At 37.7% G+C, this 16,421-nt stretch overlaps 1 protein-coding gene across 2 annotated transcripts; it reads left to right on the top strand.

The window, feature by feature from the left end:
• The first annotated feature begins 128 nt into the window (after positions 1-128).
• Positions 129-16,264, top strand: rcc1l (RCC1 like). 2 transcript variants are annotated; one of them, XR_002042030.2, is made up of 13 exons: positions 129-296; positions 1,812-2,097; positions 2,883-3,012; positions 3,719-3,847; positions 4,972-5,038; positions 6,128-6,179; positions 6,522-6,606; positions 7,585-7,766; positions 8,412-8,499; positions 8,947-9,120; positions 10,886-10,971; positions 11,492-11,694; positions 14,874-16,264. XR_002042030.2 is itself a non-coding variant. In XM_019260223.2 (12 exons), exons 2-12 carry the CDS (start codon positions 1,813-1,815, stop codon positions 11,567-11,569), a joined length of 1,356 nt encoding a protein of 451 aa, XP_019115768.2. In that variant the 5' UTR covers positions 129-296; position 1,812; the 3' UTR covers positions 11,570-12,610. The 2 variants fall into 2 exon arrangements, 1 of the variants encoding a protein (XP_019115768.2); XM_019260223.2 differs by lacking the exon at positions 14,874-16,264 and having other exon boundaries at positions 11,492-12,610.
• Positions 16,265-16,421: the final 157 nt, after the last annotated feature.

Here is a 16,421-nt window from a genome sequence, read left to right as displayed (position 1 = left end):
GTCTAAGTAATCTGAGTAAATGTGGCACCCCTTATAGGTATGCCTATAGTTATTATGTTATATGCTCCGGTCCAGCAGGTGGTGCAGTGCCTTTCTAGTGTGACTATTAGAAGAAAGAAAAGTAGAAGAAGCTTTTCCTCTTCCTGGGTTAACTAAAGGTAAATAAACACACGAGTATGACTTTCAAACATATTATCACTGTGTCCACCGGTCCACATCAGTCTGTGTACAGCAGGAGTTAGTTGTGCAGCCCGGGAAACACACGTCATAAAACGCCGGTGCACCGGGTAGTAAAGGTGAGTTCACCTGCACGTGGAGAGAGCACGCTCATATTAATGATAATTTAAGACTCCAGGAATATTGTCACACGTTTATTGTTATTAAAACATTATCTAAGACGCTTTATCATTCGGCATTAATCAGACACACCAAACATCTCTTATATCAGGATAACTTTAACCTGTGTTGGTCCCTTCATCCTTGTCAAGTAATGTTAGCAGACCACAGGACTAAAGGGTTAAAATGTGACATTTAATTAAATTATAAAGCTGTTTAATAGACCAGCTGCATGCCGAATATATAAGTAGACCCTAACCAGTCTTTAGAGGATTTAAATGTCCCCTTATGTCATATGTTTAATATTCAAACAAGCTAAAGTAACATTATTTGTAATATAAGTGAACCTGATTTACTTAACTGAAGCTGACTATTAAATGTTTTAAAAATGTATAAACAGACAAGCTCTGATTTCTTAATGATATATAATGACGTTATATATACAGTAATGTGTTATTACTTTATTTAATGCAAGATGTTTGCATGCATACACTGAATCAACTTGGTTCAGTTTGTAAGATTTAGGAGTATCTGTCAGCAGGAATTCAATATAATATTCATTAGTACGTTTTTATTAGTGTTTAATCACCTCAAAATAAGTATAGTTGTATTTTGTTGTCTTAAAATTAAATTAGCCTTTTAGATCTGCAGTGAGAGCGGGTCCTCTTCATGGAGTCTGCCATTTTTCTACAGTGGCCCAGAACAGACAAACCAAACACTGAACTAGATATGACCTTTTTTATGTTAATGAGTTTTTCTTACGTGTTTGGAAGAGAGAGCATGAGATGTGGGAGAGTATTCAATTGGTTGCAGTCTACAACTTCACTGCTAGTTGCCACTAAACCCTACACACTGGACCTTTTAATTTAATTTAACAACTTCAGTGGTGTATCATAAAGAAATTTTTGAGTATAATTTCTTCTGTTTCAGTGTAAATCATCAAAATAACCCCATTCTATCAACTTAAATGTTTAAAACTTATTAATGCTATTTTAAAAAACTGTTAAAATAGCATTTGATTGGTGGCTGGTTGGTGGCTAGACATCTTTAAATTCACTGCTGAGCTTTTAATCTTGATCATCCTCTTCTTTTACTTTTTATCCCTAATTTTATTTATTTTTTAAAGAAAATTACTTTTAACATTTTATTAATTTTATTGTTGTCATTTTTATGTTTGCTGAATTGGTCCTTAATTTTTATGCAAATGTTCTTAAACTTTTTTTTCCCGGCTTATTATTTATTTATTATGACATTTGATAATTCTATGGCCTAATTTTATTTATGGATTATCTGTTCTGCTGGATTCTGTTCATTGTTGTCTATGGGTTGTCTATGTTGGCTCTGGGAAGCACTTCGGGCTGCATGTTTGCATGAAAGGTGTTATACACATAAATAAATAAAGTTTGAGTCTGAGTTTTGAGCTATTGCCTACTGTTCCTTACAGTTATGCTGCTCTGTCTTGTCTCTTTCTACAGGATGGCTTTTCCGTGTGTGCGGCTGTGCTCTCGACACATGAGTGCAGGACTTCAAGTCTGTTCTTATGCAACACTCAGTAAAGCATCCAGACCCCAAGAAAAAAGCAGCACTGATCCAGTTTTTCAGTATGTCGGCCAGCACAAAAAGCCCAACCACAAAGTGTTTGTGTGGGGCTTCAGCTTCACCGGTGCTCTGGGTATCCCCAGCTTTGTGGTGCCAGACAGCGGCAGAAAAAAACCACGCAAATACCAGCTGACTCCTTACCGGCTGGAGACTGCAGAGCAGGTGAAATCAGTATTGCTCTATTGAGCTTCATATAGAGGCTTATAGGTTTTAGTTATTTGATTTTATAAATATATGCGCCGTATGATGCATTTTATGTCAAATTGGATGCACTTATTTCGTGCCAGTAAATGTTTTTGCTCTCTTTACTAACTGCTGAGGGATTGTGTTGTCATTTTAGACCTTGATTAATATTATTAAAAAATCGAATTAATAATGATCATTTATTTAACTGTTCCAGTTGTCTCAAATGCTCCATTAGATCAGGATTTATTTATTTTTGGATATGCTACGTCATTTTAATATTATATTCACTGGTTGCTAATCATTTTAATCAAGAGTGCCCAGAGTGCATATGTGTATAATATTTCACCCACAATCCCAGTAATAACCACAGCTCTATTTGCCTTTAATTGTGCACCATATGAAGAAGGAAAAACATTATGTCCTTGTATACTAAAGTAGCCCCAGTAATTTGCTGATGCCCTCTGGAATGATGAGGTTAAATACAGAGAGAATTATTACTATTATTATTATTATATAATAGTATTTTATTACCCATCTACCCCTGTAATATTATTACCATCTGAATGGGGCTCAATTATCAGATTGCTGTTATTGCTAAACATATTAAAATCATATTTGATGCTTATTGAAGTTGAAACATCATCTTCCATGTCCACAGTCCACTTTAGCACAGAAGACCATCACTAATAGAAGTTGGAGGGACGTGTTAAAATAGTTTCATAAGACTGAACTCACCAGCTGCTCTTCTTCTTCTGTTTTAGATCACTTCTGCTGCTTGTGGTTATGGTTTCACACTCATCGCCTCCTCGACCAAAGATATAATCAAGCTGTGGGGCATGGGCCTGAACAAGGACTCTCAGCTGGGCTTCCAACGCACACAACACAGCCGCCGTAAGAAAAAATTAGACTGTGATACACTGAATATTTCAGACACTGAGTATTTAATCTTTATTATGTGTAAAGTCCTGTCTTGAATTTGACATAAAATTAGAGTTCGATGTAACCACTTTGGTGTTTATATACCTCACTCTTGTACTGCAATAAAAGCCAAAACAACCAAAGAGCTCCTAGAACAATTTCAGGAAGAAAACACTGAATCGTTTAAAGAAGACAATTAAATATGTAGGCTTGTTAAAAAATAAACAAATACACAACTGATATAATATTCATTGGAAATATTCTGCTCAAAATAATATTAACAATAGCACAGTTTATTTGTTCTCTAATATTCTGTGTTATTATTATGCATTAAATATCTTCAGTTACAGAAAAAACAGCTTGACAAAAACAAAACAAAACTCACTGAAACTGTCTTGGTAAATCTTTACTGTTCCAAATAAAAATAATTTGGCTCCTCTCACTTGTTCTTTAGTTTAGTTTGTGTCTGACAGCGGCTCTCAGTTCTATAGAGGCAGGCCAATAAAGTAGCAAAATAAAAAAACAGATATATTTGTCTATTTATTATTCTGCTTTTTTTTCTTGACTTGAATCTTTTGTCCGTTCTACGCTTTGACCTTATAGTCCACACTGTTTGACTGACATCCCACTGGTCCATCAAATAACGATTTGTAACGTCTTTTTTCTGATTCCTCTGCAGTTCAGAGCTATGACTACGTGTTGGAACCCTCCCCGGTGGCTCTGCCTCTTGTCAAACCTCTGCAGACCAGAGTGGTTCAGGTTGCAAGTGGCCGCGCTCACTCTCTTGTCCTCACTGACCAAGAGGGAGGTAAGATTCACTCAGCCTGCACCGGCATGATGCCACACACACACACACACACACACACACACACACACACACAGGTCAACCTGTACAGAAAGAAAGAAGATAATTGCTATAAATCACTAAAGGCCTTTTAGAGGAGACGTGATGGCAGCCGAGTGTTTGTCACAGCTTGTGGGAAGAGGAAGAACACCTGGTATTGTGTTGTTAACAACCACCTGTCACACTGTGTGTCCTTTTACATCCGCCTCTCAATGAAAATGAATGAATCAGACAGCTGTTAAATCCCATCTAAAAAATCCCGTTAGGGTCTTCTTGTACATTTAATAAAATAGCATACAGATGTTCTAACAAGCACCAGTCAATGAAATCTCAGTTTTTAAAATGGGGTCATGTCTCTTTTGCTGCCCTTGACATTGTTTAATGATGATTTTTTTTCATTCATGAGTTTTTATCATATCAATTTTTATTTTGGATATTTGCCAAATTGGAGAGGCGGGCATTCACGTGTGTTTTCAGTCTTCACATGTTTTATCTGATATGCACTTTGCTGTTAGAGATTTAAAATAATAGCATGTCATGTCTCCCTCACAGTGTGAGTATAGGTTATGATTTTCTTTTACATTCAAAGATACTGCTGTTGATGGTGGTATTTTGATTATATTTTTAAGTATTGTCTGCGTAGCCAAGTCAACAAAGTCACTCTTTAGTTGAGTTCGAGTTGTGTTTTTCACATTTTCTGTGGTGTGACTGACTGTGAATAACAGGGCATGACTGTTACAAATGAAGCTCAGCAGCTGTCTCTCACACTCTTTTATGGTGCTAATTTATCAACTAATTTCATCAGTTCGGGCAAAAACCTTCCTCTGTTCACTGAAGTTGATAGGCAGTAAGAATGTAATTATGTTTTTTTATCTTTCAAAGGTTGCTTTGGGGCTCTAAATTTGACTACAGTCTGGGAATAAATGAGCAGCTTGAATATGAGAATAAAACTTTTAACATTTCACATAAATAGATAAGAAAGGTTATATTAGGGATATTAGATTGGTGCTCTGTTGCCATATTCACTGTTTTAAAAATCTGTCCCTCACCCTCTTCAATCACTTCACTTCACCTGTTTTCTTTCACAGTTTTCAGTATGGGCAACAACGCGTATGGTCAATGTGGAAGGCAGATAGTTGAAGATGAAGTCTACAGGTGAGTCCTGATGCACTTTGCACACTGTACTCGATTGTGTGTTTTCATGACCCTGTGAAATGATCTTCAGTTTCATTTTATCAAACTCATTTCTAGATTGTTTCTGTTTGATTCTGGATTATGTGGTTTATCTGGGGACATGTCGACAGGTTGTCGCCACGACTTATTTGTTTTTTTCACCTCAGTGAGTGAGGAGTGATAAAGGATGCAGCCAGATCTCTCTTCAGACCTTACACAGCATTTTGGAGATATGTCTGGCTTTCCTGGACCAGTCAATAAGTAACAAGAAATTGCAGTACAGGAATGATAATATATAATATCTAAAGATATATTGAGGTAAATTAGAACAGTCTAGTTTTATGTTTTAGCTGTAAAATTCCGGTCAGTACTTACATAATTAACCCAGTTTAATGGATCTATGTCAGAAAACTGTGTTTTTTCAAAGTTTGATCTGATGTCGAAGTGTATACCGGACAGTTTTCTTACCCTAATGATTTTGACTAACCTGTTGGCTTCTTTCCAACCGACAGTGATAATCTACAGTGTTGTTATTATCGATTAGCAATTATAGTTTCAACTACATGAACTAAACTATGTATATGATGTGTTTCTCCCATTAAGAAACAAGTCCATACATTTGTTAGACTAAATGAGACAACAGAGGTTGTCGGGGGCATTGAACGCCATCATGATGAACACTTAAGTGTTTGTAACTGGTCATAGCCTAGTGTTAGCTTTTGACTTCTGGTCATTGCATTCATGCTTCTAAAGTTATAAAAGTGGTGTTAATTTGTGGAAATGAACCAAACATGTAAGTATTATAAACTTATTTTCGCCACAGAGTTTCTTTTCTGCAGCAATCCAGTGGAAAAATCCCATTGGCCTTCTGTTTAGGGAACCAGGGCGATGCTTAACTTCCAGGCTGGCCTACAAAAATAGATCATCCCTTCAGCACTCTATTGTTCATCTCTGAGTTGTGTTCTTGCAAATGCAAGTGGGGGGTTGTTGAGAGAAGGATGTGACCTCTCTGGAAAATGCAGCTGTCTTCGAGTGATGGATCGGTTATTTCTCTGTCTCATGTTCAAACAGCGGCAGTCACATCATTCACAAGATAGAAGGCTTTGGCTCCAGGGTCGTCCAGGTAAGTGCAGCCTTTGTCTGAGCTGTGATGACAGATGGTTTTGGTTGTAGTATGTCTCATTTCCCCCCCTCCTGTTGCAGACCTTCAGGTGCACACCCAGATCACACACCATGAAGCTGGATTACACCTTCCCAGCGTACACATTATAATCTAATTTGGCTCTATTGTTGCTGCATGTCCTTCTTAACAAGCAATCAATCAATCTTCAAATCTCCAAATCAACCTTTGGATGAATTTAACATTTACATAGTAGTACATACTTGTAGGTGTGCCTAAATGTGGTTTAAATGATTACATTTTGAAATAATAAAGTTGAAGATTGATCTTTTTTTGTGTTTCCAGGTGGCATGTGGACAGGACCACAGTCTTTTCCTCACTGAGACAGGGAAAGTGTACGCATGTGGATGGGGAGCAGATGGGCAGACGGGTCAGTGCATGAAAAAGTGACAATAGTTTTGTGTTGGGCACAGTCAGCCCCACTAACCTTGAAAGCCAGATGAAAAATGTGTTTGGTACTCCACAGTAGCCACTTCAGCCACAGTAAAGTTGAACAGAGACACAGTTAACTAACCACAAACTATAGTGTGTGAAAACTACGCATACAGACTAATCTATGGATCTAATCTTGCATTATTATAACCTTTATTTAATTTGATAATCTCAGTGAGATCAAGACCCCTTTTGCAAGAGACACCTTGGTACAACAGTGATAAGACACAACACGACAATCACACACATCTCTAAAAGGTTTAAATTCATCCAGTGGGATGAACTTTAAAGTTCACAAACTAAAGTTTTGAAGCCTTTTGAGATATGATATGACTGAAGCAGCGTTAGTTGAAGACATTTATTACAGCGACAACGACAAGAACAAGAACAAGAACAACCTTTCTGTGTGGAGTTTGCATGTCCTCCCAGTGTCTGCGTGAGTCTCTGGGTACTCCAACTTCTCTTCTTGTTATTGTTATGTTATTCCAGTCCTCCAGAGAAAAATAGACTTTATTCCAATGTAAGCAAAACATTTTTATCTTCAGATTATGCAGCAGTTGCTTGAGGTTTAAAAAGACTTTCACATGTTTTCAAGATTGAATGATCCAGTGTTGGTGTCATAATCTGTGTGGCTTGCAGGCAGATATAAGAAAACGTTTTGTCTTATCAGTATTCATACTGTATACAAGAATTTATGTTTTGTAATAACAGGAACCGATACAATATCTGCGCTTGAGCAGCAGGAAAGAAACTCTGCTGCTGGTTGCCGAGGAACATCACTGAAATCCTTTAATAAGTGCAGAAAATGAAGATTTGTGGAAAGAGATAGAAAACAAGTGAATCGCCAGCTTTATTTGTGTCATTTCCACTCCTGATAATAAATTCACACTCTGTATCATTGCTCCTCGTCTTCCAGGTCTGGGTCACCACAACATCAGCTCCAGTCCGGTGGAGGTGGGAGGGGATCTGGCAGGGGTGGAGGTGCAGCAGATCAGCACGTATGGAGACTGCAGCCTGGCTCTGTCCAGAGATGGACAGCTGTATGGATGGGGCAACTCTGAATACCTGCAGCTGTCGTCAGTCACTGAGGCCACACAGGTGACGAGAGCTAATATGTCAACCAGCAGACTGGCGTGTAGAAGTGGTGGTGAGGGGTTTGGTACACCTGAAATGTGACTGCTCATGTGGCACAGGGAGTTATTTAACAGCTCTGTTGGGTTCTATTTCCACCTGTCAGTCACCTGTCCAGCCTGTCAAACGGTCTTTCCCAAGCAGCTGAGTTCACAGCAGTCACTAGTCAAATACACAAAGTATGATCTATGAACATCTGAAACCAAAATCTTAAACCACCTCTATAACTTTATTCTGTGTTGTAAGTCAGACAGATCAAACCGTCTTAGCTGCACAAACTTGTTGTAAATCGCTTGTTTTAACTTGATGAATGCCGCCACGAGGAGGCCTCATTCATAAAATTTAATCGTTAGCATCGTCGTCACACCCTGAAATCGCTGCCACTTCTGTTCATCTGTCAGTTGGTTTCATTCACAAGTAAAAAGAAAAACAGAAACAAAATATAAGTAGTCTTAAATCACTTTCACGAGTCACTGAAGAACAAATCTGTTCGTATGAGTCCATTTTGTGTGAGTGCCAACAAGAGAAAGACAGTCACCGCTTCATAGATGGAAGAACTAGTGAAGAAAGTTATTCTCCGTCACTGAGCTCTTGTTTGTCTTTTCCTTCCAGATCAACTCTCCCCGACATCTTCCTCTGAAAGGCTGTGGAAAGCTGGTTCAGGCAGCATGTGGGGGCACACAGGTGGCCATTCTCAACGGTCAGTTCACACAGATACACATGGAAACACAAGCGTGTGTTTGAACTGTGAAACAGTCGCAGTGACTCCACATATGGCCTCTTGGTGGCATCACAGATCACAGTTTTTGGGTGTGTGGCATCTATTCACCTTTTATACACTATGACACCAGCTTCTGGTAAACATCTGTGTAAAACACGAGCCGGAGCTTATTATCCAGACTCTGCTGTGTTTTGTTTTTTTTCTCTGCTAATGCAGTTTAAATGAGAGCTGAGTCAACCAGCAGGATCCTTTCTGATCCCGGAAGACTTTTAATGGACTACTTCAAGGGAGTGTTAATGTTCACAGCTATTCAAAAACCAGAGCCTGTATTTGTCAAGCATAGCTCTGAGGTGGAAATCAATTTTAATTTGTCTAAAATAATCAGTGATACTATTTTGTTGGCCTTTCTGTGTGTTTCTAAATCAGAAAAAGGAGAGGTGTTTGTTTGGGGCTATGGCATTCTTGGAAAAGGGCCCAAACTATCCGAATCATCGACCCCGGAGATGATTCCCCCAACACTGTTTGGACGGTCAGAGTTCAGCCCCTCAGTAGCCGTCACCAGGATCAGGTGTGGCCTCAACCATTTTGCTGCAGTGACAGGTGAGAACGTCTCAAAGCAGCCGTCGCCTCATATCTCATCACTCCATGAAATACAAGTTTACTGATGGCACTTTACATGGTTTCAGGGTTCAGCTTTAAAGATATCAACTTTCTTCTGTGAAACTTTTTTGTTATCGGCAAGGATAAGAGATGGAAACATAAAACGGCAAAGTCATTCTGTCTCATCCAGTCTGAAGTGCTAAAAGTGAGGCACAAATGTCTGCGGGAGCAATTTACTGTTGCGTCATGGCATTTAGACTGTTTATGGCACAGAGCAAAAAAAAAGTCTGCTGTCTTGTCTGTTTTTTATCTCTAAAGTCTCAGCCTAAAACAAGCATACAGTCTCACAACGTGGATGATGTGAACAACCTTGAAGCCTCTTTTTATGAGTCACACTCAAACAAGGAAATAACAGAAGTTAAGACAGTATTTATACCAGAGAGTTTGTCATGAAAATCAGGTATAGTTTTTACAGTTTTGAAATACTTGTTCTTATTTTCATTCATTATTTTCATTATCAATTAATCTGCTGATTATTTTTCAATTAACTCTTTTCTTTCGGTGAAAAGTCAAAAAAATATTTACTTTGCAGTGTCTTTAAATATCTTTTGTTCAAAACCCCAAAACAACCAATTGTTTTACCTCATCTTGTACTTTTTTATGTTACTTCATACTTTGACTGCACTACGTTTGAGAGGGAAAATATTGAACTTTTCACTTCACTACATTACATTTTTTAATGCCTGTATGCATGTTTTTCCACTTGTTCCCAGTCTTTCTGCTAAGCTAAGCTAACTGGCCTTATCTAACTCAAACTATTGAACAATTCCTTTTACGTGCTTTTACATGAGGGTCTAGATGTCCCAAAATGAGTTCATTAGTTAATTCAATAATAAAACATCTGACGAGATTACATTATTGCCTTTATCCTGAGGGGTTTAGATCTGTCTGATTAGTCTGGCCTTATAATGTAACAACCGTGAGGTGAAATATAATTTGGAATCAGATTTAGCTACATATCATATCAGTCAGATGTAGAGCTGCAATTTAAGGTTATCGTTGTTATTGCTTAATTGATAGAAAACAATAACAAACCATAAAGAAAACAAAAGAAATTTGCACAATTACAATTTCCTAAAGCTCAACAGTATAAGACCAAAAAAAAACAAATTCACCTTTTGTCACAAAATACAAAGAAAAGCAACAAATAGTTTTGACATTTCTGCTTGGAAATCGATGAAACAATTAAAAAAAATAGTTGCAGATTAATTTTTGTTGATCATTTCAGCCTTAGTCAGAAATAATCTGCACAAGTAGTGACTGATTAAAGTTGGATATCCTTAAAATTTAGACCATGACTACTTTCTGTCGCGTGTTGTTTCAACAGAGAAGTCAAATCTAAATCAGTTACTGAGTTAAAGCAGCAATTTCCCAGTTTTATCCCAAAGATTGTAATTCAGTCGCCATAAAAGATGACTTTAATACACACTTGCTTTCTGTCTGTCTATGTATAGATGTTATTATGTTTGTTTAAGTCTACTTTACATGCAAGTATTGTGTTTTAACAAACACAAAGAGTCTTTTGGTTAATAGTTTAAAGGTAACTCTTGTTTGCTGTTGTTTAGTAAGACGTGGTTGTGTTTAACATATTCGATCATCACGGTAAAAGGTCTGACTTGTTACAAACTGCAGCTGCCCTGTGTTGAGGCTCTCACAGCAGGCGCCTGGTCTCACAGCGGGCTCATGTTTGATGGTTGCATTTCAGATCGAGGCGAGCTCTTCGTTTGGGGGAAGAATATGAGAGGTTGTTTGGGCATCGGGAAGAGAGACGACCAGTACTTCCCATGGCGAGTAAGACAACACTGATTAAATATTAGTCATGCAAACAAAAGAGTCACTGGCGTACTGTGTAGAGGAAACGGCACGCCAGTTTGTGAACTTTGTCTGACTTCTTTCTTTAAATCAATGCACATTCTGTAGAAGTTCCACTTGTTTCTTTACAATTAAGAAGTTTCCAGCAGATTCTCCTCATCCCAAGCCGTTAAAAAGTCCTTAAGAGTAAAATCAAATGCTTGTAATGAAGTCATCCATACAAATTTTGTTTAAAAATAGCAGTATTTGGTAATATTCAAGAACAAAAAGAACATTTTCTCGGTGTGTAAATGGTCTAAAAAAATCCCCTGTAGAGATTTTTCAGACTTACATTACCACGTCTCCTCAAGACATTGTAACAAGATTTGAAGGTCCTGCTTCTCAATATTACAAACATAGTCAAACCAAAGAGTGCAAAGAACAATCACATATGATTTTACTCAAACGTCGACTCTATTTTCCTCTAAGTCGTGTCTCTCTCTCTGTGATTTACCATCAGGTGACTGTTCCAGGTCAAGTGGTGGATGTAGCATGTGGTGTAGACCACATGGTGGCGCTGGTGAAGTCCCTCCTGTGAGCAAGTGGATAAAAAGACTGGATGTTTGGATGAGCCCCCCCTCTTTCCCCGCCTCTGACCTCAAAGCACCTCAGGGAGCCGATCGGGGGCCACGCTGGAGTCTTGAAGCCAGCTGGTCTCCACAGGTGATGGACCCTCATGTCCCTCCGTCCTGCGGTGACGTCAGACAGAGTGCAGAGCAGTTGATCCTGCAGCAAACTGACACAGCTCACTTTATCTTGGCATGAAGGTCATATTTGAAAGACGTTAAAAGATAGTTCTGGTTCATTACAACTAGGAATGATTAGTTGATTTGTCGTTTTGCGAATAATTTTCTGGTCGCAACTCTAATGTGATGATTAATTGTTCCTTTGTTTTATATAATCATAAACTGAAGATCTTTGAGTTGTTCAGACAAAACAACATCTTTGAATCTCTGACCTTTTTAAAGACTAAAAGTAATGAATACAGCTTTGGTTTTATTTTCATTGTTCTGTTAACATTTTTGTCCGCATAGTTTCTACAGTAATTACTTTAGTTAGTACAATGTAATATAATTAAATATGATGGCCAAAACAAACCCCAAAACACACTTAGCTCTCAGGTGGTAAAAACTGTAAAATTGTTTGTTTTGTTTCCTCTCATGTTCCTTCCACAAGAAAATGACTGTGACAGAAATGTGGTCTGTGAATGAGGTGATTCACTGTGGAATCAACAGACTCTTGTCTCCAACGAGATGTTGTGGCACTCAGCAGGACTATGAAATGTGTATAAAAAAAAAAAAACGTTGCACCATTCGAAACTCCAGCAACAACATAAACAATCCACACAAAAAATGATTACCTCCCTGCCGCCTGCAGATAGACGTGAAGAAACTCGAGGGACAACACGTTTTGGGGAATCAATTTTATAACGTGAACTTGTGTCGTCTGTAACGTGCTTGTTGTAGGAAACAACAATCAGGACATCCTGATTGAAATGTGTGCCGTCTGGATGTTTCGGAGGATGATTCCACTTTCCCACAATGAGTTTAATGCCATTAAATACACAATATGCAACAGAGAAAATGACTTGATCTAGTAAATATCTAAAAAAAAATATGTATTTACAATACCTCATGATTTCCTTGAAAGCTTTCAGGAGGGGACTTTCAGCTTAACTGTGACCGTGTAGGTGCACACACACACACACACACACACACACACACACACACAACCTCACAAACGCTTGACCTCCGTGGCTAATTTCTAAGGCTTCTCGGGTGAAAACTGTGACCGCCAAAGGGGTGAGGAAGCGAGCTACAGAGCTGCTGGTCGCAGCTAAAAATAGAGCAATTACAGTTAATAACACGATCCAATAATGCTGTCAAGCAGGCAAGTCAGTCTGCAGTGGTCATTTCCACAAATTTATACGAATACCAAGGAGAGAAAAATGGCACAGTTAATAATAACATTTTATTTATTTAATATGTTGTATGGCTGTAAATATAGAGGACGACTTCTTTCTACTTCAGCTTCACATTTCAAAGGGAAATATTGTACTTTCTATTTCACTACAATTATCTCACAGCTTTAATCACTAGTTACTTTACAAATTAAGATTTTTGCATACAGAACATGCAAAAACATACAGACAGTATTTTAAAATGTAATATTAATGTGTTTTCTATGAAATTATCCTTTTAATTCTTTTAATTTATTTGAAATATTTTAGAGGTTGGCATTGTTGTTTTGATGAAATGAGCATTGTTAAGGTGCCACCTTGGGCTCTGGGTAATTATGATGGCATTTTTCAATCTAGTTAGGATTTTTACAAACCAAACAATCGATTAAAGGACAAGTCTTGTAGGATTTAGTGGGTCATTGATTATTGCAAATCCTTGTCGTCTTTTTTCTAGCGTGAAGGAGAAGCAATGGTTGTTGTAGAATGTGCAAAAAAAAAAATAAAAAAAATGGGAAAGGTCCCAGTGTTTGGACGACTGTAGAAACATAGCATGGTTCAACATGTCAGAAATAGGAGCCACGAGTAAAAACATTCAAAAACACTGATGAATGTTAAATTCCATTCCTGCTAGTACTAACAGAGTGTGTTACTTGAATACTTCCTCCTCCTCTGATGGACAGTTTCATTCTCACAGCACAGTGACTGTGGCTGAGGTCAGTGCAGTCACCCTGCTTCTGTTCTACTGTGCTCTCCACTGTTGACTTCCTGTATTTTGGGGCCATTCATCATTGTGACAACTCGAGGGCCCTCAGAGGCTATGGAAATGTATTTACGACAAACCTACTGAGTGAGCATAAAACAATCCAACCTGTGATCAATCTGCGAGAACACTCGGGGATGAATTATAAGTACAAAATACGTTTTTTTATTCCTCCAGATGGTTTGTCACATTCAGAGCATTTGAGAATAAGATACTTTTAATTGATACTAAAACATCTATCAGAATGGAGTTTTACTTGTAGGTCAAACCCAACTATTTTAACTCTTTTTGAATTTAGTGAGCAATGAAATCCCTACTGCTGATGATAAAATATTCTTATATATCTATACTTTTGTTACCCATAATTCTGTCCTTGCTTGCTCTTAAAACTTATTCTGTGCTTACACATCTGCCCATCTGGTTTAATATAAGAAGCACTAAAGTCTGTGATGATGCTGAACCAAAAGGCTTCCACAGAAGTCCATCCTGTTGAGATCATGTTAAAGGTGCCCTGTGATCAACAGCTCTTGGATAAGGCATGCACACTGATGTAGCCACATGCTACATTTATTTTTATAAAAAACATCAGTCCGTTCTTTGGGTCAATCACACAACAATAACTTAAGTGATTGGCGTCTGTGGTACTTTTTTAAATTAGTTCAAATATTTATTTTTTTTACCATACTGTAGACTCAACAATGGTACCTCCCTCTAGTGGTAGGGCTTGGTAGTGTTACTTGGAGGACTGCCTGAAATGTATTTTTATGTTAAATGACATAATACTATCAAATATGTCAAATTATACTTCAGTAAATGAGTAAAAGTTGGTTGTACTACTAGCAGAAACCTTTTGTTTAAAACTTGTTGAGCTACAATAGTGGTAATAATCTTAACCATAATATATAAAAAATTGTATTCTAGTAAGTATTTCTGAGTATTTTTACTTAAAAAACAGACAATACATAAGTAATAAGAGTTACTTCCACCTCTGTATGTAAGTTGGCAAGTCAGCAAGACTCAGAGCTGAGCTGTCGGACATTATGTAAGGAGAAAGATGATCATGATAAGAAAAAAACAAACAAAATAAACATACCATGTCCGCTCCTTTCACCCTTTATGCAGAGGGGGTTTCTGCAGCTGGAACAGCCTTCCACCACCTCTACCTCCTCCTCCACCACCTCCTCCTGTGTCTGTGTGCTGAAGTGAGCTGAAGCAGAGAAAAGATGGCATGTGGAGGCACCCGCACAGAGGTACAAGGACCTGGCTGTTCTCTGCTTTGTTTACTCGGGTCAAATAATACAGACAACTGATATACCTGCAGTCTTCCCTCCTGTCGTCCATCTGCTGCAGGCTGGAGTGGACAAAGAGTATTAGTGAAGTGGAGAAGATACTGACAGAAAGACAGGCGTGTCTATTAAATGTTTGTTTCACATGAAGTCTAAAATTGCATCATAAGTACATGTGGGAAACCTCACTAGCTGCCCCTAGAGGCTGAAGTGGACACTGATTGATTTGGTTGAGGGTTTGCTGTTATGAAGATTCTAGGCATTTAAGTGAGACTAATATAGTGGAAAGCTGACAGAGAGCCCAAAATGAACTAGTTAATCCTCAGGGGAGCGTGAACATGCTCAGTAGCATTCACATCAATCTGCACATTCGATTTTTAGAGATTTAGAGCATTTCTTAGAGATTAAGAGTTTAAAGCATCACTGATTAAGATTAAGGAACATCCTCTAATATCATCAGGATTCATCTTCAGGGGATCATGCATACCAAGTTGGAATATTATACATTTTTTTACATTTAAAGATTTTAATATTCTCTAGTAAGTTTTTTTAAAATGTACTTATTTACTTACTTACATATTTATCCAATATTTTGCTTGTGTCTTGTGTCTCACTGGTGGAAAACAAGTCCCTGTTGAATTGATGTAGTGCAGATGTAACAAACATTGCCACAGAAAGTCTCAGCAACATCACTGCTGCTGTTCACGCTTGACAGATGACATCCTTCACTTCCAGTTTGTGTTCAGACTTTGTAAAATCCCTGCCACATGTGCTAGTCTGTTCCCTTGAACGTTACTTTTCATTAGCTAATGATATTAATGTGCTGTTAATGACTGTAAATGTTCTTGTATAGTACTGATACTGTGTTTTGGCATTCTTTTAGCTCTGTAAATGTGTAGGGTCATGGTGGAGAAAGTATTCAGATCTTTAACTTAAGATAAAGTACTTAAAATTATGCATTAATGTAAAAACAGGATTTTACTGCTGTAGTTAGTTGAGGTGGAGCTCATTTCTAATTATTTTGTATAAAACTGCAACTGATTACCTAAACATTATAAAATAAATAGTTTTTACATTAAGTAGTGGACATTTGGGTTCTGCTCAAAGCTTTCTGTTTATTTAAAGGACGCTTTGATTGTTGAGTCTCTGTAAATAATATTTACACTCTAGACCTGCGCTATATGCAAAGTATCATGAGAAAACTTCTGTTGTGATTTGGTGCTATATAAATAAAATTGTATTTATTTTTTGATTAACTAATCATTTCAGACATTTCATAAGCTCTTTATGTGTTTTGCATGCTAACATCTTAATTTGTGAAGTTAATAAAGCTGTGAGATATTTGGAGTGAAGTTAAAAGTACAATATTTCCCCTCTGAAATGT

This window comes from Larimichthys crocea, chromosome III (genome assembly GCF_000972845.2).
Source record: "Larimichthys crocea isolate SSNF chromosome III, L_crocea_2.0, whole genome shotgun sequence".
Taxonomy (NCBI): Eukaryota; Metazoa; Chordata; class Actinopteri; family Sciaenidae; genus Larimichthys; species Larimichthys crocea.
The sequence above is the reverse complement of the archived record's forward strand: the minus strand, read 5'-3'. Positions and strand labels throughout refer to the sequence as shown.